This window comes from Canis lupus, chromosome 12, assembly GCF_003254725.2.
Source record: "Canis lupus dingo isolate Sandy chromosome 12, ASM325472v2, whole genome shotgun sequence".
Taxonomy (NCBI): domain Eukaryota; kingdom Metazoa; phylum Chordata; class Mammalia; order Carnivora; family Canidae; genus Canis; species Canis lupus.
In genome coordinates, this window is record NC_064254.1 from 13928743 (window position 1) to 13954141 (window position 25399).

The 25399-nt window shown below is 41.2% G+C and overlaps 1 protein-coding gene across 11 annotated transcripts in view; it reads left to right on the forward strand.

The window, feature by feature from the left end:
• RUNX2 (RUNX family transcription factor 2) overlaps positions 1-25399 on the forward strand; it is a 326022-nt gene that overhangs the window by 172939 nt on the left and 127684 nt on the right. For 7 of the 11 annotated variants that reach the window (XM_035697529.2, XM_035697534.2, XM_035697531.2 and 4 more), the window contains one exon: positions 10486-10647. In XM_035697529.2, the coding sequence (XP_035553422.2) occupies positions 10486-10647 (162 nt within the window). Of the gene's footprint in view, positions 1-10485; positions 10648-11667; positions 11737-13149; positions 13348-13912; positions 14206-25399 lie in introns of those variants that run through there. The other 4 variants (XR_004804105.2, XM_035697533.2, XR_004804104.2 and 1 more) reach the window with 3 other exon arrangements.

The window sequence follows — 25399 nt, forward strand, 5'->3', positions numbered from 1 at the left end:
AATAGCGTTGGGTCATTTTCCTTTCCGAGGGTCATCAGTAAAAATTAAGTCCATTGTTTTCAGACTTTGGTGCATTTTAGCATCACCTGGGGAGCTTGTTAAAAGTCCAGGTGCCCAGGCTTTAGCCCTTGAACCAGAATGGATGAGGCGGGGCCTGCCCAAATCTCAGCGGCAGGCCCAAGGCCCATCACCAGAGGTCCCCCTGCTCAGCCAGAGCTGATCTGATCCAGCCCGAGGCATGCCAGGAGCCTCATCCCCGTGGTCCTGAGTCAGATGGTGTGTGGAGGCAGCTAAATGCCCCAGGCCACTTGCTGGCTTTCCTGAGTCTGGCTCCTGGGCTCCGCCCCCCAGTCCATTTCAGCGGTTGTTTGCCCTGTACACCCTTCCCTGTTTGCCCGGTCCTAGACTGGACTTGTGCCCTGTTTCTATTATGATGCTAAGGGAGATTTTAGAAATGCATATCTGGTTATGTCACCTCATACTTAAAACACCTCAGTGACCTTCCACTGCGCTTAGGATAAGGCCCCAAACCTCCAGTGTGGTCCAGCAGGTTTTGCCTGCTGACTCCTCCCCTTTTCTCCTCCCACGAGATTTTGAACCTTTTGTCAATAATCCACCCACACGGGCTCTCTTGACTCCTCCAAAAACCTTGTTGTCTCCGTCCCGTAAACTTGATACACACTGATCACTCTGCCTAAAGTCCTGTTCACCTTACCTGCCGCTTTCCAGGACCTTTGCTTGCCCACTGAGTTCTTGGCTTAATGGTCACATCACATCATGAGAGAAGCTAGACCCCCAGGTGTGGTTGGGGTCCCCCATCGTGCATTGTCATGGTGCCAAGGACTCTCCTTTCTAGTATTTCTCACCTTTGATTCACGTCAGTCATCCCTGCCAGACTGTAAAGTCTATGGGGGCAGAGGTTAGGTCTGTCTGTATTTACCATTAACCTCCCTAGTAGCTAGCACAGTACCACAGTAGGCCATTCAGTCAGTATTTTTGGAATGAGTGAATGAATGGTTGCATGGGTGAATGAATGACCAGGAGATAATTCTTAGCACCGTGGATGCCATGATCCATCTGATAGCAGAAGTCACCATGCCTGGGGACCTTCTATAATACCCTAGTTGCTCTGGCTGCCCCCCTGGATGTGGACATCAGCCTGATTTGACCTGAACTGACTCCACCCACTTGAGTGTGGTGATTTGGACTGAAGTTCACTTCTCTGGCCAGCAGCACCACATCTCCGTCATATCTCGGGTTCTGGTTTTGTGTGTAGCTTCTTCCCATCCCTCTGCTGGCTTTACCATTGAGGTCTGGGATATGCCACACAGATTAGGTGTGACGTGGTATAGACTCTCGTTTCTTCTATTAAGTTTTTTCTAAATAAGAAAATCCCCTCATTTTTTATGAGACGGTTATGAGTCCCATTCATCCAAAAGCTGGTGATACTTTTAAGGCACTTCTCATTACCTTGTCTTAATTCAACTTCCTTTGGTTTTCTTTTTTTAACCTTTTGTTGTGGCCTGTGACCTCTTAGACTCCACATATCATCTCTCATTCTCTTCTCTGCCATTGTCTTCTAACAGTTACTAAGTCTTTCTTCTCTCATTGTTTGCTTTGTGACATAACTCATCATGCCCAGTGTACCCGACATAGCATCCAGTTTTATCCAAACAGTGTGCTGCTCTTTTCTCCTCAAATTTCAGTCTAAAGCTCTGTGAATCAGTGAGGTTGGTCTTCTGCCAAATGAATCCGGTATCCACCTTGGTCCATTTGAGGAAGCCCCAGGTGGGGACGAGAGGAGGAGTCAAAATCCTGCTCTTCGTATCTTCTCTATTAACGTGAGCCACCCACCACCACTGACAGCTCTCAACTACCTTTCATGGCCGGCCCAAATCTGCTCAACCCACCTTCAGTAATTTCACTTATAACCACTGTCTCCAGAAAGGACTGAGGGTAGGGAGCCCACTTTTCTGAGTAGTTAGAATCGTAGCATTTCATAGCTGGGAAACATCTTAGCCATAGCCGATAGGTGCTCCTCTCATCGTCCAGGTGCAAGCAGTAAGACTCAGAGAAGGCAGATTAGTGGAGCACGACTGCATGGTTGGTGCCGGAGCCACCCGTCCAAGGCTCTTCCTGTGCTTGGAGGAGCCTGTGTGTTTTAAGAGCTGTGTTTCCCATTAGTCGAGAGAACCAGAAGTGAGTGGGAGAGCTCATTTGAAAAATCCAGTCTATCTAGAAAGGTTCTTAGAGAAGACATAGAATTTAAACATTTGGTGTTTAGTGTAAATTGTTTTGAAATGGGAATGAATGTACATATGGATGTGAGTGTATTTGTATTATGAATGATAGTAATATGACCAAAACAGTTGAGGATAGGAAATTGTAAACCTGCCTCTCTCTGTTGAGATTCTTGGCTTTATTTGACCCTGGGAGCAATGGAAAGGGTATAATCTTAAACTAGTAGAGTCTCTACAGAGTTCATTTTAAGTACCCCAGTTTTTCTTAAGAAATATTTGAGGTTTACACAGACTGATGTACTGATTAGGGTAGAAACTGGGTGGAGGAAGAGGGGTGGGAATGTGGAGGTTTCTCATCATACTGTTTCCCAAATACAGCAGGTGCTCACAGTAGATGGTAGATGTGCTGAAGTTTGGCAGAAACCATTGGCTCTTGCTGGGTCACGTTACACAGAGGTCTGTTGGCCCCACAAACAGGAAGAAGCCTTCTGTGCGCTGATTCAGGCTTTGCCCTTGTTAACTTGTTTCCTCCCATCTCTGCATGAAGTTCAACCCACATGCATGGTGTGCCTTGTTGTGAGTGATTCTTAGGAAAGCAGGCCCTTCTTCACACCTACACGTGTTTAACCGAAGTGTTTACAAAAGGAGGCCTGCTCGGAGCAACCACTGAGTCTCCATACTTACCGCTCACTGGGCTTTTGTGCAGCTCTGAGCCTGCTTTGTTCCCCGTCCCCCCAAGCCTGACTCAGACTTTTTCAGACTTAAGACTTCTACATATTTTCCTAGAGTCAGTTCATTTTCCTAGGGTGCCTTTTTTCTGTCTGCCTCCCCCTTCTCTTTTTATTACCTGGAGTGTTTAGAGTTCAATTATGCAGACATGGAATTAGCTTTTCAGTCATTGGAAAGTATGGCTACTCTTAGAGCCATGACTCTTTATATACCATTTTAGGAGGTGAATGGCCACTCCTTCCTTTTTCCCTGTACCAGTGATTGAACTTCAGAAACTGTGGTCCAGCTCAAAGAAGAGAGCTTGCCTTCCTTAGACCTACAGGTTTAAATAAGTAGTTGTTTCCATTTTTGGCTGGTGCTAAGACACCTTGAGACATGGGAACCACTCTTCTCCAATTAGCATTGGGGAGCATCTCCTGGGTATGTTGCCTTCTGTACTTTATGTTATGGGAGTTTCTGGAACAATCCCCAAGTAGCCCATGCAGAAGGAACACCACTCTAGAAAGAGACCTTATGAAGTCTGTTCTGACATTGATGCTTCATGGTTCATTTCTATCTTTAGAGTGTTTTTTTAAAGACACAGGTACATGCTTTGAACATTTTTGAATTAATTGTTGTTTATATCTTTTCAGTCTTAACTTTCCCAGCTGCTTGTGTGAGCAAGGCAGGAAAGGCCTTTTGTGTCCTATCAGTCCCTTAGACCCATCACACTGCCATATGGGCTTACAGGAGCTGTCTTTTACAATAAGAATTAATTTTTTGCTGGTTCACCAGAACAGCATGCAAAAACTCCTTTTCCCCCTGCCCCTCAAAAGCCCTGCTAAGGTGGCAGTAATGACTATTTGTACTCTGCAGATAGAAAAAGGTCAGCTAAATCAGAGCCTTGCTCTTGACTTAATGAATTGGGAGAGGGACTATAAAGTGTATGCAGACCTCTGGGCTTCTGTTGTCTTTTTAAAATATAAGCTATATGGAGCAATCCTGCACAGTGTTGGTGGTAGCTGTGTCTGTGACAGACTGCCAGTTAGAACCAATGCTGATGGGTTCTTTTTTCTAAGTTTTAATTTAAATTCAAGTTAGTTAGCATGCGGCTGTCCAGTATTGGTTTCAGGAGTAGAACTCAGTGATTCATCACACCCAGTGCTCATCACAACAAGTGCCCTTCTCAATACCCATCACCCATCTAGCCCATCACCCACCCACCTCCCTTCATCAAACCCTGTTTGTTCCCTATCGTTAGACTCTCTTATGGTTTGCCTCTCTGTCGGCTTTGAAGGATTTTTTATGTCGAATGCCTGGTTCCTTTTTATTCAACCTGAACTCTTAGTAGCTAGAATTGGTTTCTTCTCACAAAGGAAACCATGATTTCTTCTAGAAGGGTGTAGTTACAGATCCAAGATATCTACTAAGTAGCCTGACCTTATATGCCTGGCGGTAGTTCTTGGCATGCTTGCACAGTTCGATCTGGGGCCCATTTTCTCACTGGTTTCATCTAGGCTATAGGAGCTCTCTCTGCCCTACCTAGGTCCTCTGCTGCTTTCTCTTCTCTCTCATTTAATCATTTTGCTTTGTCACTTCCTGGCTGTGAGAACGGCAGGCCCATCATAGAGGGAAGACCTGATTTTCTCTCTCGGGTTTATCTTACAGGTCAAATTTGATCACAACTTCCTTTTAAAAACCCCCATTTTAGGTGAGAGCAGAGGAGTTTGGGGAGAAATAGGGTATGGTCATATTTAAATGCTCATGTGATATTTAGGATTTCAGATTTCCCAAGCACTAAGGAGTATGTGCACATAAAAAAAAAAAATTTAACAAAGGTTTTGCACATAAAAAAAAACATTAACAAAGGTTTTGTTTTTAAATTGTCATATCTGTATAAAAACATGTCAGTACTTTGAATTTCTATAATATAATCATAAATATTATTAATAATATTGATACTGTTTCTGAGGATTGTCATGTAAAAATAGTGAATTACAGTTTTAAGAACACCATAAAATATTTAAAGCTCAATAGTGGTTTTCATTTTTTTCGAAAAATTTCTGAGAAAGGAAGTTCCTCTGAAATCTTGTGGGTGCTTGATAGGTAGTTACAGGTTATCCAGGACATAATAGCAAGACTACGATTGGCACTTCTATCCTCTGAGACACAAAAATAAAGAATATTCTTATTTATGTTGGAGTGTAGGACACTGTACCTTCCTCTGCAGAGTCAAAGGGACAAACTGTTCAATCTAACTCTGGGTGGGGTGGAGTGAAAGAGTGGTTCTATCAGCCCTGTGGGACCTGAAGTCAGAGTGAAGACAGTTTCTTGTTTGCAAATGGTAATTAGTAGGTTTGTCTCAGAGCAAGGCCTAGGACTCGTCCCTGGTAGCAACCTTAGGATTGGCTGGTGATGCTTAAAAGCCATCTGTCACCTGCTCTGACTCACCCAAGTTTAAAGCGAATCCCAGAAGTCTCAGGTTTCTTCAGGAAGTTGAGTTCCAAAGGCATCTGTGAGATCAGGTTAAGGTGACTTTTCTCTACTGTAAGCATTAATAATTGTCCATAACTAAGCAAACATGCTATCATTGTATGTTTATGATGGGATTATGTTTTCTTGGTGAGTGGGCATTTAGGAAATCAAGATATTTTATGGCTATTTTTTGCACTACAGTTTGAAAAAAGTTAAGGTGTACAGTATTAAAAAAAATACACTAAACAGGGGATCCCTGGGTGGCGCAGCGGTTTGGCGCCTGCCTTTGGCCCAGGGCGTGATCCTGGAGACCCGGGATCGAATCCCACGTCGGGCTCCCGGTGCATGGAGCCTGCTTCTCCCTCTGCCTATGTCTCTGCCTCTCTGTCTCTCTCTGTGTGACTATCATGAATAAATAAATAAAATCTTTAAAAAAAAATACACTAAACAGATTAGAATTTCTTGTTCTGGGAGAAACCAAGATGAAGAAGGAACACGATTAAGGTTAAATGATCATAAGGGATATTGACATGACCAGCACAGATATATTCTCCAAATAGTAGACTTCAAAAGTACAGACTTCTAAAAACTGTCCTCTACTAGGATAAGAGATTATGGGCTGGAAACATAAACACACAATGAAAGTTCAGTAGAGGAGACGTTTTAATAGTGATGAACACTGGTTGGGTTCTTACCGTGTGCTTTCTCTTTACATTTGTGAGCTCCTAAAGCTCCTTGTCCTTCATAACAATTTGAGGAGGAAGGTCTCCTTATTTATCCCCATTGTACACACCAGGAAGGTTGAAGATTGGATAGGTTATGTGATTTATCCAAGATCACACAGGCCAGAAATGGTGATACCATTCACAAGGTATTAGAGAGGGCCTGGGGTGTTTGGAGACTATCACTTTTCTTTCTTTCTTTCTTTCTTTTTTTTTTTTTTTGAGATTGCTGTCCGCTTTTTACATTATTTCTATGAGATCTAGTGAACCCCGTATGGTAGTTCTTGTGTTTTATTTTTCTGTAGTAACTCTCTCTCCTTAAGTTGGGCATTCTCGTAGAATCTTAGGATGGTCACCCTGAAAGAGATTGGCTGGGCTCTGCAGTCTCTCCTCTGGGACAAAAAACCAGAGAGAGATCTCACTTGTTAAGGATAGTGAGAAGTTATTTTCTATAATCTTGGTTGTCTTCAGGAAGGACCTCCACTAAAAGCAAAACTATCCTTTCATACACGGTTCTACTGTATATTCTGGAAGTCAGTGATTTGATGTAAAAACTAAAATGTCATTAATACAACTTCTTTTAGAGCCTAAGGGGAAGTTGGAGAATGAGTAATTACTACTTCATTATAAAATTTCATTATTCACTCCAGCCACGCTGGGAGGTTCCTTGAGTGTTTGCTTATTGAGCACTAACTATGTGCCAGGCATCGCAATGAATTGTGTTGAGTCTGATCTTGGAAAACTTCAAGAATGACACTAGATACCCCAGCCACCCTGCATGGTTTAGAGTCAGATTTTTAATATTTTTGAATGATAATGATGATTTGCCTGTTACAGTATATTATTTAGTCCTTATAACAACTCTGAGATAGTATTATCATACCCATTTTACAGGTGAAGCAACTAAGGCTCAGCAACACTGAGAAACATAACCCTTGTCACACAGCAGAGCCTTGACCTTGTGGGCTCCTAAAGAGAGTAGTAATCATTTTAATATAGCACTTGATGAATGAATGCCTTTGCTTCCATTAACTCATTTACTTTTGGAATGAACATGGTGGTGGTTATTATACTCATTTTACAGATAGCAGTAATCACTTACATTTACTATGTGCTTAATATTTACCAGGAATGCCAGATAACTCATCAGATAAGGCCCCTGTCTTGGAATGCTCCCAGCAACCCTAACCCTAAGTAGCATCGTTATTCCCATTTTACAGATGAGCTGTTGAGACCCAGAAGTTAAAATGGCTTGCTCAGTGCAGTGATGGCCTGGACTGCTCAGCACAGTTAGGGTCTGGGCTGCCTAGCCAGTGCCCATGACCATTTCACAATATTCACTTTATCATGATACACTCACTCATTTCCAGATGAGGAAACTAAGATTCAAGGAGTTCCCTAACACAGCCAAGGCCGTGCAGCTTATAAATAGCAGAGCTGCTAGGGTTCCAACACTCAACCCTTTTGCTGGAAAGCCCACTTACTACCCTCTGGACCAGGCTGCCCCTCCACACAAGGGAGAACTGAAATGCGGCCCAAATTAAGTTCCCTGATTCCTCTGTGATATGTTTGAACATTAATCATTTTAGTCATTCTTTACATTTCTTTGTATTTTTTCCCATTTTTAGGCAGGGAGCCCTGTACTACTGCTAACAGCATGTGATAGTAGAGGAATAGACACACAGGTTAGACTGCTTGCTCCGGAAGTCATCCAGTAAAGTCAGATTAGAGTTCAGATCCACATCTGAGTCCTGTGTGCCCTGCTCATTTATCTGTGTGATTCTTGTCCTTTTTGTCTGTTGAAATGTGGCTTGAGAGAGGTTCTTGACTTTATGAGATCGCTTTCTAGGGCTGGACGGAATGCATCTTTTCCCATCTGAAGATCATCTACATTTCTCTGAAATGTAATGAATTACGTTAATGGCTAAAATAAGGAAGTATGTCATATATGTAACAAGGACCACTGACTCTGATTTGAAATGTTGCCCATCTCTACAATCTCAGCCTTGAACATTTTACAGCACAAAAATTCATTACTTTAAAGACCAAGTCCTCTTTAGGTTTCTGAAAGAAAAGTGTATGTTAACCATTTACAGGACTGTACTTTTATTCAAATCACAAACTCCAGTAAATGTTCCCTGACATTGAATTGGATGGAATTTTCCTATGTATCTGTTGATATAGTAAACATCAGATAAATATTCAGATGTATTTAATTATTTTGATTCAGTATTGTTCTACTTAGCCTTTAAATATACTGTTTCTGAATTGAACAAATAAACAAGAAATAGCTGAAACTAACTGGCTTTGATTGTATGGAAAAACCAAGAGGCTTTAAAAGAGGAATCACTTCAGAAATAACCTGTGTCTTGTAATCATTTTTATTTTTAGTGATAAGCCTGCGTTGACTATTCAAACATACTGATCATTTTAAAAAATTAAGCTTGTCATTTTTAGAGGCTAATAGGTGTTAGGGAAATAATTTTAAATGTACTCCAAATGTATTAGTGCCAATTCAGGTGTGTTTTAACTGGGGACCGCCCTGTGTCACCAAGAGTTTTCTCTTTTCTTTCCTTTCCTTTCTTTCTTTCTTTCTTTCTTCTTTCTTTTCTTTCTTTCTTTCTTTTCTTTTCTTTTCTTTTCTTTTCTTTTCCTTTTCTTTTTTTTCTTTTCTTTTCTTTTCTTTTCTTTTCTTTTCTTTTCTTTTCTTTTTTTTCTTTCTGACAAGTATCAATACTTAGTGAGTGCCTCTTTGTGCTGGTCCTCTCTTCGTGGTTTTCTAATGTAATTCTCACATCCCTGTGATTCAGAGATAATTACCCCCACCTCTTTAGAGATGGCTCAGAGTTGCTGAGTAATTAACCGAAGATCACACAGCTAGAAACTAGAAGCCTCAGAATTTGAATCTAATTCTGCACATTCAAAAGTCCCTGAATATTCTAATATACAATGTTGTCTTGTGAACAGCCCAGTGTATTCGAATTTTTAAAATTTAGCAAAACATTTTAGAATTAGCAAAAAGAAAATTAAGAGAAATTTGCTTATGATTCTGTTTGATTAGCTCTCTGATAAGAACAAAACAGTTTGAAATATACACTGGAAATATAGAGCAAATTTACCTTTTTTTTCTTCTGTAGACTGAAGCCCTTTTGATAAATATAACTGGCTTTGAGCTTGTGCCTCCAGGAAACCCATAGAGATACATCAAAAGATACTGTTAATGCTCAGCACTTAACCCTAACAAGTTGGCTGCCCATTATTTTTATTATTACAGTGACTATAGGTAACACTAGGCTGTATTCCAAACATGTGGCATCTTTAAACCAGATTCCAATAGGATTAAAGACATATCCCTGCTTTTCTGTTTTGGGTCGTTTTCTTACTGTCAGAAACTCATATGCTTAACATTGAAACTGTATGGTGGTGAAGCTTTTCGTTTTTTTGTTTTTTTTTTTTTAAGAGAGAGAAGGGGTGGGGGAAGGGCAGCGAGAGAGGGAGAGAGTCTTAAGCAGACTACCACTTGATGCAGAGCCCGAAACAGGGCTGGATCTCACAACCCTGAGATCAAGACCTGAGTGGAAATCAAGAGTCAGACCCTTAACCCATGGAGACACCTGGGAGCCCTGAAGCTTTTCAGTTCTTAATGGCAGTTGACTTTGAAATTGAGTTTGTCTCTTTCTTAAAAGTTATTTTCTGGGGTAGCTTTAACATGAGAATCCTAAAACTGGCTGCCCTCCTCCGTGTTCTTCTCACATGCTGCTACCTCTGTTCTCATCTCTACCCTCAACCTCCTAACCCTGCTGGTAGAAAGTGCCATCCACTGACCTCCCCGGAAAGAAAGTGAAATCATGGAATCATGTACTTTATAAACCAAAAAGCACATCTGAAAGATAGTAGCTGGATACGCAACGGGGAAAAAGTACAGTCTACCTCTTCTTTAACCAAGTTGATTGTTCAAAGAAATTCTAACTTAAAAAAAAAAGTCGAGAGTAACATGTGTTCATTGAAATAAGATGAGAAGATACAGAAAATAAACAGAATTCAACTTTGTAAAGATACTGGAGCAGATTGTTTTTTAAATGGCCTTTAGACTTTCTAAATAGAAATCCTTATGTGTGAGAGAGAAATAGTCCTTATGCATGGCCCATGTTGTCACACTCATCGAGCCTGGAAGTCTAGGAAGGTTTGTGCCATCCAGGGCCTGAGTGGGTGGGGCCACAGGAAGTCAGTAGTCCTTATGGATCCTCCTTTTTCTCTTGATTTATCCCCTCTCAGTTTGGGGCTGCATGTTCTAAGTCCATAGTGGCCAGTACTCTAAAGATGTTTCTTCTTTTTCCCAGACCCCAGACAGGCACAGTCTTCCCCGCCGTGGTCCTATGACCAGTCTTACCCGTCCTACCTGAGCCAGATGACATCCCCGTCCATTCACTCCACCACCCCGCTGTCTTCCACGCGGGGCACGGGGCTTCCTGCCATCACCGACGTGCCCAGGCGCATTTCAGGTAAAGACCATACTTTAACTACAGACCCACTCCCGTGCTGGGGGCGGGGGTGGTGGTGCTGGGGTTGTAGGGTGGGCCAAGGTTCACAGTAACTCTCTATCAGAGACGTGTGGGCAAGGGGATGACAGCTGGCAAACCGGGTCCTCTGGATTACAAGGTTATCAAGTACTTGAACCTTTTAAATGAAAAGACTGAAAACCCGCCAGAGCTGGCATCATTTCCTTAAGAGGACAGTCAGTGCCACCGAGCTTTCGTTCTGCTGAATTGTGTCCCCTTCGGTGGGCGCGGTCTCCCGAGGGTCTTAGGCCAGGCCTTCCTCTGCTTGCGTTCCTGTCTCTTCTCGACGTCCGCCTGTAAGCCAGATCGCAGGCTGATGGCACGGCCTTCCATTTCTAGAGCCTCTTAAGTCCCACACGTCCAAGCTGACTTGTTCTGAGAGAGAACACCTGCAAACTTCAGGTCCTTATCAGAAGCTAGTCATTTTAAGTGTGGTGAGGCCTGGAAGGATCTTAAAAGGCCCCGCGTGGCCTGTGAGTGGCCAGTCCCAGACTGCCGCAGCCTCTGCAGGAGGCTCTGGCCCTGGCAGCCCCTGTGCGCACACAGTGTTATTCCAGAGGCCCTGCAGAAACCGTGGCTCGAGGTGGAGGCGCACGTGGTGAACAATGCGGCTTCCTCTCTCCGTCGTGGAGAGGATTCATCACAGAGAGAGCCGGAGAGCGTACGCAGGCTTCACACTGGCAAGTGGAGAAGAGTTCAGGGCTCTCGGGCACCCATGTGAGTCCCGTGGATAAGGAAGGAAATCTCTCAGTGCAGCCCTGACACACAGACCGGAGCACGGCCCCCGTAGATAAACCAGTAAACCCACTGAGGCACACACAGTAGGCTCCTCTTAGGTGTCAGACGCTCTTCTCAGCGGTCGCGCTCTCTGCACCTGTTTGACTCCTGGCCAGGTTAATGCCTTTCTTTCTTTCTCTTTGTGTTTCTGTCTCTGTTTCTCTCCCTGTCTCATCTTCTGCAAAGCTCGAAGCCTCTACTCACTCCACTGAGTCGCATCACTGACAAGCTGAAGCTCCACCAGCAGGCTTGCAGGTTTTGATTAGTTCAGACTCCTTTATTTCTTTCCACTTGGGAGGAGGGAAGGCTTTGTTTCTCAAGCGAATGGCAGGAAGGGGCTCTCTGGTCCTAGTGCCTTCACATTTTCTACAGCAGATGGACTCCCGCAGGGGTGAGTAGGGAAAGAAGAGGGGTGGAGGGAGAACCACGAGATTCTTTGGAAAACCATGTTGACTTTCCATTTTGACTGCGAATATTATTTTTTTGAATCACATGGTATGTATTGGGGGATTGTGCAGAGTATAGAATTTTAATTATCATTTCCTTGACAGGAATTACTACCTCCTTTAGGCAACCATCAGTTAAAGACACGAGAAGGGATGAGTAAGGCCTGGGTGGGGGTGGTGGAGAATGAGGGCTGATGTGGGATCAAAGGCACAGTGCTGGATGGTGTTGAATTAGTTCTGGTCATTCCTTCTGTGTTTTATACTGAGTCTGTTTTGTTTCACATAGGGCCAAAATGACACTTTGCCAGGACAGATTTGTGCAAACTTGCTTCTGTTTAGGGTCCTCTGGGGCTTCCATCTGTACAACCCTCTGTGGCTGAAGAAGATTTTGCTGTTTGTCCTCTGGCAGTACCTAGAGGAACAAACCTCAGGGAGTGATCGTAGCTATAGGGACACTTATCTACCACGTTTTCTCACCCAGGTGCATTCACATAAAATTCAGTGGGAAAACCATCGCAAAGAACACTGAAAACATTCCCCATAAATGACTAGTCACTGTTATTAATCATTTACACGTATAACATAGAATAGGTTACCTTGAGTCCATTCACTGATAATTATTTAAAACCTTTCCATAAATGAATACAACATAACTCCTGTTTCATAGAAGAGGCAGTAGGAGCAGAAACTGGTTAATTGTCCAGCCATATATTGATCGGAGGCCAACGATAGGAACGAGCCTCTGCTCTAAACTAGTTTAAAACTGAGTTCAGTCCAGTTTTTTCCTCATTTCTATGAGTTGTTCCTGGCAAAGTAACATGGTGCCAGGGTGGGAGGTTCTGTGTAAACATCAAAGGGAAGAGAACAGAAAATCCCTCTTGTCAGCATGTGGGGAAACAGGAAGAAAGAACTAGATGTGGACTGTCAGGGAACTGGAGGAACTCTGATTTACCTGGCCTTCCTCCTGGGTGTGGGGCTGAGTCCACACCCCAGAGTGCCGCCCGGTGGGCTTGGGGATCAAGTTGGCTGGAGTGAGTGCCGCTTTCACTTCTTTGGGAGCCGGTCCTAGGGACCTTCCTTGAACTTGGCTTCCCAGGTGCCCCAGTCCATAAATTCTGTCTTATCCCCCCCCCCCCAATATCTAAAGCCATCCCTAGGGTCAAGGATGCTTTCTCTCCATAACATGGATAACCTAAACATTAAACTTCATCTCCATCTCTAGGGCAGACCTGTGTTCGTTTTTTGAGATGCCTTCCAGAGCAGTTCATGCTTTTGTGTAGAGAACTCAGTTCTCATCTCCTTATATGAAGGGGAAACAAAAATACTCTCATATGATCATGGGTGAGAAAGAAGTCCTTACTTGTATGGGAGAACTGGAGGTTCAGATCCAGATTCGAATCCCAGCTCATGCACACAACAGGCAAGTTTCTTACTTCTCTGAAACTTAGCTTTCTTATTTATAAAATAGGGATATAATATTAATCTCCTAGGGTTATTGTGAGGAACCAGTGGGATGCTTTATGTAAAGTGCTGCCAACACACCACACACTCACTAATGTGCTCCACAGATTGTAGCTGATATTATGAAGTAAAAGTTGTTTTGTAAAAATTGCCTATCTGTATATAATTTGCAAGCAAGCCCTAGCTTAAATGAGTCAAGTAGGCAAAAAATCTGAACTCTTAAAGGGGATTATTTGCTTTGTAAAATGGATCCACCACAGAATATATTTAAAACAACAACAACAAAAAACTCTTGAAATATTTAAATATTTAAATGAGTTAATACTCAAATGGCATTCATAAAGCACTGCACACAGTGCCTAGCACAGAGAAGTACTCAATGTTTTATTATTATTATTGTATAGATTTAGAATGAATGTTTATAGAGCTAAAAGCACTTGGGAACCATCCATAAAAGGTCAGTAAGAGAAAATAACTATTTCGTTATAACATTGGAAAATAGCATGATCCTATTCTTTTCCAAGGGATCATAGGAATAAGAGCAACCAGAGAGATCTTTCAGAAAGTACTGTTCCTAAAGATACTCCAGTTCATCCTAAAAGACCATCCCAAAGAAAGACCATCATGTCATATACTTAAAGATCTTCAGAAAATCCAATCGTACAACTTCCTATTTTGGCATTCCTGCTGAGTAATTTTTCCAGCGTGGCTGCAAATGCCAGACCTTAATGGATTACAATAAAGACAGTGATGCTGTAGTGTGTTGTCCCTGCCATGGCGCTCATGGAAGTGAGGTCTAAATAAAGATGATTGAAAGGTATGTTACCCACACTCCCTACTTTACTGCAGGTAAAGATGCCACACGAGATGCCTTGGAGTTCACAGGCACAATACCAAGATTCAGGGAATATTTCCTTAACCTTAAACCGCCTTCGATATTATAACAAAAACAATAACAACAGTCATAGGTTTATGACTAAACAATAAATTATTGTCATGTAATTGATCAGTAGGGCTTCCTTTATTGTAACAAGGTTTAGTTCCTGTGCAGCTGAATTAGAAAAATCAAATGCTTCTTATCAGAAGCCCTGGGGACTGGTTTTCCTCTCCTCCCCTATTTATTATGATGAATGTGGCTTATCACATAACAATCTGTATTGAAGTAGCATCCTCCATTCCTGAGGGATCTTATACATTATCTCGTTTCATCTTAAACGATCCTAAACATTCACTATATGGAGGTAGTCAAAATTGTTTCTCACTGATTCCAGCAAAGAGCAAGGTGTGGCAAGGCAGGACAACAAGTAAGCCTGACAACAACCCAGACCATTGTATGTCTTTATCGTGGTAATCAGCCATGGCATTTTAGATGTTCAAAGCCCTCCTGAGGCTTGGCACAAAGCTTATAATGACTTTTCTGCAGGTCATTACAAAATACTAGGTGAGTGAATAATTACAGACTTTCAAAATGTATTTTATGTAATTACCCCGTATGAAAAGAAACAACTGTTTCTTGAGTTAGATTCTTTGACTTTTGGGTCAGAGTATGAGCTTGAAGGAGGGGACCCTACAGAAGTCTATTCACTGCAGATGACTCCTTGCCTGCCCCACCCATCTGAGTAAATTGGCTTAGATTGACCTAAGTCTGTAGCACTCTTCAGCATAGATGAAGTGGAAGGGATTCATATAGTCCTTTTTCTGGGGTCTTGGTCACTGTGCCCATGGACCTCTCTGATGCTTTCAGGAGGTCTCTTAGAGAGGTAAGATCCGTGAGTTAGAGACATAAGAGTAGGGTCATATATGTTGTCTGCCTTTTGTTACTCTGAGAGAGGCCAATGCAGGTTGTATGGATGATTTTTTTCTACATTTGTAGGATTTTTTTTTTTTAAATGTGAGACAGAGTTAAGAATTGTAATCTTTTTGAAGGTTACATGTTTTGTTTTTGTTTGTTTCAGCAAATGGTCTTGAATTTCTTCTTGCAAAATATTTAAATATCAAAAAATTCCACTTAATCAACTGCACAGGACTATTAAAGATGTCTCTGTTTTTATGACTCTTAGTCCCTAAACTATAATATTTCCAAAGGTCAGCAGAATAGGCGTTAGTCTAATAAATAAAGTTACTAAACATTATTTTACTACTACCACAAAATCTAGAAAGTGTCAGTGGAAAAACCCCATTTGATCATTCAAGGCCTATCGGGAGGGGTTGTTTCGTGTGATTTCAACCCCAGCTGTGTTTGATGCAGTTCATTTTTAAACGTCCCTTATAACCGAGTTTCTATCAAGTCCCCTGAGTCCGGTTTTGAAACCAGCAGCTTCAATAATGTGCCAAGTATATGTGGACATTTATTTTCACAGGGCCACTCTTAACTCACAGGAGGGAGTGACGCCTTAAGAGAGGTTAAAAGGAAAGCTCCAGCAATTAATACTAATAAACCAGAAAGTTAAAGCAACCATAATAAAACACTAGAACATCTACTTTTTACTACAGAACCATTCCTTTATTAAGAGCCACCTGTTTGGTAGACACACCTCTGCCACAGCAGCCACGGGCAAGTAATTAAGTTTAATAGGAGCCACTCTTATTTTGAAGAAGTTCTCTGTTTAAAGCCACAGAGGGGGAAGTTATTAAATTTAATAGACCCTAAACAAAGGCAAGCCCTGTGTTCCCAGTTGAATGTTGTTAAGTAGTCTTCTCTGTGTTATCTCGACGGTGATTGGTTGGGTTATTTTGGCATTCTATACGTTAAATTCATCTTGCTTTCTCTGAAGATAGGCTCTCCACTGACACGAACAGATGATGTTTTTATCATATTGCTGGGGAGTAGGAGGTGGGTGTCCCAAGTTCAGGGCGTACCTGGACCTCGGCGTACTATGAGTTTTGAGTTACTGATGCCGAGGACCCAAGAAGTGGTTTCCATTCCGACTAGATCGGTGGGGGTAGTTGGCCTGATTCACAGGACTGACTGAACTCGGCTGTGTGATATTTACTGTTACTTGTAGTTAGACGGGAGGTACGGAAGCTCAGCATGAACCTGCGTATGTGGCCTGACTCTGATTTTACACGTGGTTCTTGTCAGCTATGTTCGTGAACATTTGTTTTTTGATACATGTACGACCACCCACATGTGAAGAAAAGATTGAGTAATGAAGGGGCTCATGCGTGTGCAAGGATGGCAAGGACATGGCTACAGATTTTATTGAAAGATTTGCTACAATGCCTTTCTTTTCGTAGGAGAAAACTTAGGAGTTTGAACCTCGCCTCACTAAAAGCTATTAAAGTTTGATTTTTTAATGACACAGTGGCTTCTGTGGTTCACAAAGAAGAGGGTGGAGGCAATTTGACTAAGGGAACCTGAGTTTTCGTTTCATTGTTATTGAAGATTCTGTGCACTGTCCTCAGCTGTGTGTGTCCGTTCATTCCTTGTGCCTGTGTGGGCCAATGGGAACAAATTACTCAGAAGTGCCCATCAGCATGTGTCAGAATTTTGTGCAGGGAGCGAGATGATCTCTGCCCAGGGGTTTGTTGCTCTTAGGACTTCTAACAAAGTTTGCCTTATCTGATAAATGCTGGTGGAGAAACTACTGAGTCATTGGCTTCAAAATGGTAGAAAGATCCTCTGTTTATATATATATATATATATATATATATATATATATATATATATATATATATGTTTTTAAATTGATACTTCATTTTTTTTAGAGGAGCTTTATTTAAAAGCTTATAGAGAAGTTCTAGATTTACAGAAAAATTGAGCATAAAGTAGAGCTGGGATCTTAGCCCCCCCCACCCCTACCCTACTTGCCTGGCATTTTGTCTTATTATTCACTTCTTGCATTTGTGTGGTACATTTGGTATATTTGATGAACCGATATATTGATATATTATTCCTAACTGAAGTCCATAGTTTATGTGAGCATTCACTGTCAGTGTTGTGCACTTCTCTGGGTTTTGTCAAATACATAATGCCAAGTATCCACCACTACAGAGTCCTTCACAATAATTTTGTTGCCCTAAAAATCCCCTGGACTCTACCTGTCTGTCCCTCTCTACCTGCCCCCATAGCCCCAGGCTGTGATCTTTTACCTCTCTCGATAGTTTCGCCTTTTTCAGAATGTTTTATAATTGGAATCCTGGTCTGTAGCCTTTTCAGCCCGGTTTCTCTCCCTTACTTTGCCATGTGCATTTAAGGTCCCTCTATATCTTTCCATGACTTGGTAGCTCACTTCTTTTTACCACTGGGTACTGTTCTATTGTAAGGATGTTATTTTTTAAAACATCAAAGCTGCTCTCCCTGGGCGTGGGAATACCCCCCTACCCCCACCACCCATTTCCTTTTGTCACTGACTCTGTCAATGATACCTTCTTTTTAAGAAAGCATTTCATGCATTCCTTCCTGGGGAAACACTTCCTCTGTCACAGCAGTTGTCACCAAAAATGGCCCACATCACGGTTTTCCGTACTTTTGGTCCATTTTTTAATAAATATTTTTCTTTGGTTTTGTCCATAGACCACTTACTAAACAGTACATTTAGGTGATGATGCTTATCAGTTCAAGTACAGAACAGACTGCAGCTTAAAAATAACAGCCCATTTATCTGGCCACTTTGCTGCCCTCCCAGGTAAAGGATGCTCCTTTTCCCTAAGGATACCTGGTGTTCTGTAAGTACACTTCCCACTTCCATGCCAGCCGCCAGCTCTTTTTGCCACATTGCTGGTTCAGGCCCTGTCCATCCATCTCAGCTACCTCTTTCCCAAAAGGGATCCCTTCCCCAACCACCAGTTTCCTCAGAGTTTATTACTCTGTCTACGCCCATCCATTTCTCACCTCTGTGCTTCGGATGCACCTCCCATGTGATGTATACCTTCCTTTGCTTGTATGCCTTTCACCTTCTACCGGAGGTAAGCTTCTCAAGCACAGTGGCTGCGTCGTGCATAGTCTTGAATTCTTATAACTGAGCATGGTTTGGGGCATGTAGCATGTGCTCAGTAAATCCCTAATGAGACAACTCTCAGTGGGAGAGGAGGTAGGAAAATAGAAGATGGTAGGCATGTAGAAGAAAAGGGGAGAAGAAAAGGAAAAAGGAGAGAGACGATTTTGTTCACCTGGAACAACAAAGAAAGGACAAAACAGGAGGAACTTTGATTGCTGATAAGGACAGGAAATAGCACAGTATGAGTGTGCATAAGCAGTATATATTTTTATCTCCGAGCCTCTCTGCAATGTGTTTCATATTTAGAACACATAGCAAGACTGCATCTGTTTCCAGAACTTGCTAACAGTTGGTAATAATGCCAAAACATACTTTAGTTCCAGCTTGAAACCAAATGATCAAATAGAATTTTTGATTTCTAATTTAGGGTCTGACATTAATTATAGCCATCATGTAATAAAGTGTCAAAGTCTTTTTTTGGGAAAATAATAGAAATTATATTAACTAAGCTGTAAATGGAAGCAAAACGATGCCTCTAAAACAAAGGAAAGGCTCTGGTTTTGACATTTTTGACCGTCTTACCTTCTCCACACTGAACGTTCCTTGTTCTCCCCAATCCTCTCCACTCTTTTAAACCCTTGCTGTATGATAGGGCTTCCTGCCACTCCTTGTCCGGGTCCGTGGTCTCTGGGTCCATGGTCTCCTGGCACACCACGGTTTGTTAGTATACCTCTTCACGCCTGGTGCCCAGAACCAAACTCCCGTATTCTTGGCCTCTGTTCGAGGAGACTGTGGTGGCTTTAGTGCTCTGGTGACCATACTACACTCTGTCTCCTCATGCTTGCCATTTTCTGGCAAGCTGAATTTTTTTTCACTTTTACAGTTATTTTTTTCAGATCCAAGTATGATCATTTACAGTTATTCCCATTTGGTTTTATCTTATTTACTTCAAGTAATAGTTCCTGCCTGTCAGGAACTTCTTGGAGTTTTATAGCCTCATCCAATATAGTAGTAGCCTCTTGCATTCCCTCCTACCTGGGAAGTCTTTTCTTAGCTTACTTCAATCATATCAAGTCAGCTCAGCAACTACTTGGCACATAATTATAATGTGTATAGGCAGGCAGCAAACAAAAACCAAAATCGAAGATCTCGTCTGTGCCTTCAGGAAGCTTTCAGTGTTACTTAGGAGAGGACATAAGCAAATATGACACAGTTACCCTGTGATGCCAGACGTGTAGATGCTGGAATGTACAAACAATGCTCAGAATGTTAGTGAGAAGTGATCTCTTGCCCTCCTGCCGAAGCAACTTAAAGCCTTCTCCTTAGGAAAGTAAAATCAGCTCCATTCTGCTAGATTATACTTTTATTCTGAGTTACTTCAACAATTATATTTTCGACTGCAAAACAAAAGTTCCACTTGTTGGCATGTGTGGTTTCATAATGTTTCTTAAGATAGGACAAGAACATAGAGAAAATCTGTCTTTTCCCACCTAGATGGAAAGTTCCCTTGGGCCAAGGACTAGCCTACTAACCCTCTGCAGTGTCTCTGAGTCCTAGTTTTATGCTCTGTAAGTAGATGCTCATGGGAAGTACTTGCTCACGACAGAAAAGTCTATCCAATAGTGCTGCCTGCTTTTGGGTCCCTTATGCTGGAAATATTGTTAGGAATTGCTAACACATCTAGAAGTGGGGGAGACTAATGACGATTGCCATTTGCTTAATTTCATATTGCATATGCACAAATATGGCCCTATTTACATGATAGAATTTTTTACTATCTCTTTTAGAGTGAAGCAACACTGTTAGCTCTATGCCATTACATATATATGCATATATGCATGTATCACCTGTTCAGTACATTTAAAGTGAATATACATATAAATATTCCTGATAGGCCTATTATTTGAGATGTTAGTATCAGCCAGCTACTACTTTAACATTTTTCTGGAAAAACAGGACTCTTTGAAACCCTCTGTGTTTTTGTATTATTTTGTTACTTTAATGAGCATCGATTTCTCAGGAAATATTAATTGTCTCTGTTGGTAGAAAGGGGAAAGAGACACTGATGATTATTTTAAGTTTGCTTTTAGATCTGTTAATACATAGAAATAGTTGTAAAGGAAAAAGGAAAGATATAATTGAAAGGGGTAACTGAACAAGTAAAAAGTTTCCATATAATTAAAATCCTATATGATAAGATACAAATAACAGCACTTTAATTTGAATTATTCAAAGTCATTTTTGGACAACATTTTATTTTGAACAGTTCAAAGTCCTGTTCAGACTCCTTTTTGGATTGTTTTCTCAAAAAATGTATAGGAAGGCATATATTATTAAATTGGGTATTTAACAGAATTTAAGAGACTTGGTTTGAGGCAAACCTAGGATCCCATTTGACTATACGTCTAATTTTTTTTTTTAATGTGACTCTCAAGAAATTCACGAATCTCAAATCCATGAAAGTCACGTAAATAAAATGCTTCTCAGGCACCAGTGTCCCTGAATATCTCAGAGGTGTCATCTTTTCCAGGAAGGTGTCATCTTTTCCAGAGACACTTTGGCTTTAAGCGATAAACTTAGAAATACAGTCCAGCATAGTAGACTGGAACAAGATGGATGTTCCTATATCCAGAGTTTACCGCTCTCTCTCTAATCAAAATGGTCACCATTCCAGCTCCCTGTTGTAATTAGTAATAATGCTATAGTTAATGGAATAATAATAACAAATATAATGATGGTTATAAACACTCCACTCTGTGCCAAGGAGAGCAGTGATTCACGATAAATCAATAATAAACCCATTGATGTGGTTACAATAAATCCATACCTAATTAAGAAGAACCCTTTCTAAATAAAAACCACCAAGGAAATAAAAACAGACTTGGAAAAGAGGAAAAAGTCTGATAATAGCGTTGTGGTACTCATCATTAATAAAAAACAAAACAACAACAAACCCACAAACTCGCCAACTACACAGGGAGGAAAACAATACAGTGTCAGTGTCAGTGTTACTTAAACGTACAGTGGAGAGTTGACCGGAAAGATTCCAAAAAGGAAAGAGTTTGGCCCTCTGGACAGTTCACAGAGAAAGTTGAAGGTTTTTTTTTTTTTTTTTTTTTTTTACCTTAGAAATTGGTAGGTGTCACAGGTATTGTACCTTTGAAGCATTGGTTGGGTCTTGGTTTTTGTTTCACTCTGACAATCTCTGTCTTTTAAAAGGCACATTTTAGACCATTGACATTCAGAGTAGTTATTGATATAGTTGGATTAATATCTACCATATTCGTTACTGTTTTTTATTTATTGCCCCTGTTCTTTATCTTCTTTTCATTGTTTGTCTTCCACTCTTTTTCCTCCTTTCATGGTTTTAGTTGAACATTTTATGTGATTCTACTTTCCCTCTGTTCTTATCCTGTCATTGAGTTATACTTCCCTTTTTACCTTCTTTTAGTGGTTCCCCAGATTTGCAATATATATTTACCACTACTCCCAAGTCTACCTTCAGTAACACTGTAGCACTTCATGGATAGCGTGAGTACCTTAGAACCTATAAACATCTGTGTGTACGTTTTATGTGGACATAACTTTTCAACTTCTCTGGGTAAATGCTGTGGAGTGCAATTGCTGGGTCACATGGTAAGAGTATATTTACCTTTGTAAGAAACTGCCAAACTGTTTCCGAAAGTGGCTGTGCCATGTTGCATTCCAAACAGCCATGAATGCAAGTTCCTGTTGCTCTATGTGATCTCTGTGTGCATTTATATTTCAAGTGGGTTTCCTGTAGGTAACATACAGTTGGGTCCTGTTTTTTGATCCATTTTAACAATCTCCATCTTAAATGGTGCATTTAGATCATTGATGTTTGGTGGATTATTGATATAGTTGGATGAATAGTTGGATTAACTTAATATAGTTGGATTAACCTTTGAAGGGTTATTAAAACTTACTCAGGTGACCTGTTTAACTGAGCAGATGATTGAAGCATTTAAATGGGACTGCATCCCCAAAGACCATTGAACCTAACACCAATGAAATAGTAGTTGCTCAATAAAATGGTGTTGCATTGTTTTGGTTAATTAGAAGAATGTTCCTTCTAAGGCACAGGCATGCAGCACAGTGATAAAAGACTCACAGCCTCATCGGCAGCATGCTAGAAACAGCACTTGGATGGGAATTGAGGAACCTGCGATCTATTTTTAGATGAGCTTCTGAGTTCTTGAGAAGCTCACTTAACTTCTATGGGCCTTAGGTTCCTTATGTGTGAAATAAATTGGGCTAGATCTTCTCCAAGGTCCATAATTTTGAATGGCTAGGTTGCTAAATAAGGCTTGTTTCTCTCAGAAACATTGAGCGACCAGCACACCAGAAATCTAAATATCGCCACCAATAATAAAAATAAAAGCTAGCATAGTATTTGATTTCTTAATTAAATTCGTAGGGAGACCTACTATAGATGTCAAGAATCGCTTTGTTTTGTGCTTCAGTTGATTCTGATAAGGAGCAATCTAGGATCAGGTTAATTGGTGGCAAAAATCTGTACTTTCAGATCTTGACACTTGACCACAGCCAAACTTCTGTTCAAGGTGAAGCGTCATATATGTGCATGTTTGTCCAAGTCTGCAGGCAGTTTGAAACCACGGCTTTATTAAAATGAAGAAAAAACTTTGTTTTATTGACATTTTACATACCCTAGCATGGTTTTATGTAACTTATCTATTATACACTCTATCTGAGAATGGCTATAATAAAGACTAACTTATCTTCTGGGAGAGTTGAGAATCTTGTAAGCTAAAGGTTATAACAACAAAAGAACAGGTGAATTCTATTAATAACAGAATAAATGGGATTATTCATTTATAATTCATTTATAATTCATAAAACAGAATTATAATAAAGTTCCTTTTAGTGAAACATTGCTATCATAGTATTTTAGACCACATGATAAATGTCTTTATTAATACAAATTATTGTTGACATTAAATATACTCATTAATTGACTCTGTTCTAGTCACCGGAGGTACAATGGTGAGTAAGAAAAGCTCAGGGAGCTTTTTCTGGGGCATATGATTTAGTGATTTAAACAATCAGTCTTTGGAGCCAGACTCTCTGGGTTTAAATCTAGGCTTTTTGACTCACTTGCTATGTGATCTTGGGAATATTACTTAGTTTGTCTGTACCACAATTTCTTCATCTGTGAAATGGGCTAATAATAATAATACCACCAACCTCAAATGGTCATTATGAGGACAAAAGAATTAAGTATGTAAAGCTCTTGGAATAATACCTGGTAATAAATGTTAGCTGTAAAAGGGTAAAAGTAGGCAACCGAATAAGAAAGTATTATCTAGGGCTATGTACTGTGAGGAAAGCAAAATAGGGTGATGTTATGAGGAAGCTGAAATCTAAATTTACAAGAAAGAGTCAGCCCTGTGAAGCTCATTGCAGGCAGCAGGGAAGGCTGGTGCAAAGGCCCTGGAGTGGGAAGAGGAATGGCTGTGTTTTGGAGTGTGTAGAAAATGAGGTGGAGTCAGAGAGATCGCTGCTCCAGGGAATGCCGGGCCTCTGCTGCTCAGAAGCAGAAGTTTGGGTTTCCTGGTCCACGTAGTGAGAAGCCATGGACAGATTTTAAGCAAAGTCGTGATATAAATGGATTGCTAGTTTCAGAAGGTCCCTCTCTGGCTGTTTGGGGGAGAATTGTGTAAGAGGATGAGAGAGGAAGCAAGAGTGTGTCGGGGAGGCTGTGGTAGTCACCCCGTAGGAGGATGGTGGCTAATACTCGCCTGAAAGCAGTGGGGACGGGGACGCTCTGGACTGGCGCAAGTATTTTCCCTCAGTCATCAAAACGTTTTAGCAGTGCTTTCCCCCAATCGTCAGTCTGCTTTAAAAAGAATAATATTATATCTTATAAGATTTTAGCTAACCTTTAGACATTGTTTATACACCCCATAGTGAAGCTGTAATTCAGGAATTACTTGATTTATTGGGTGAATACAGAACCACCAACCTGGAAAATTCAGGCGAGAAATCCATTTCGAGAGCTGAAATGCTTGGTTTGGTTGTTTTCATTGACACATTAATCTGATTATTTCCAGGAGCTCCCCTTCCTTGGCACTGTGCAAACACAGATTTCAGTGCAGTTGAAGCACAATGATGAGATTAATTTGGGGGACTGACCCGCATGGTATGTTCCCCTCACCCTCTTCAAATATTAGGGAGTATATTTTTAGATATTTCATAGCCTTTATACATACCAGTTCCTTTTATTGCTTTTAAGATGGAATGAAATGAAAATCGCCACATGGGTGTGACTGAGCTGCCTCTGCAGGTGCTCATACCGAGAAGTGTGTGGCGAAAGCCCTGAAAAGAAGAGACCCCTGAGCAAGGGGTTTGTGGTTAGTTACCTCAGGCTTGCAAACTAATATTTTGCATTTGAACAAAGTAGGGCTATGTGAGGCATCAGCATTTGCCCTCCCTGTGAATGGAGGAACCACCCAGAACCACTTCTTCCCAGAGGATTGAGAAATGGGGGCATATTTGAAATTGGAAAGAACTTGAATTGATAAGGGAGGAGGAACTTGTTCTAAGTAGAATGTTGTAAAAACAGACTAAGGGTAGAGGAGGAAGCTTTAAAAAGCTGAGATGATTAGAATAAGTGTTGTAGTCAGCTATCACTCCCATCTCAGATTCTTTCCAAACTCTGGGCCTTAAAAAGAGATCTCCTCCCCACCCCAACCTTCAGTTAGTTTCTCTAGGAATTAGCTTCAAGATCTTGAGAATATATGAGCACTTCTTAACATTTCCTGTTTGAAAAGTCACAAAAGTCCTACTCTCCATGGGCATAGGCTTCCTCTTCTTCCTGGAATCCCAAGGTTCAGAGGTATATGCTGAAAACTGGTATAACCATTTATTTTTTAAGATTTTATTTATTTATTCATGAGACACACACACACACACACACAGAGGCAGAGACACAGGCAGAGGGAGAAGCAGGCTCCATGTAGGGACTCCATCCGGGTCTCCAGGATCAGGCTCTGGGCTGAAGGTGGCACTAAACCGCTGAGCCACGCGGGT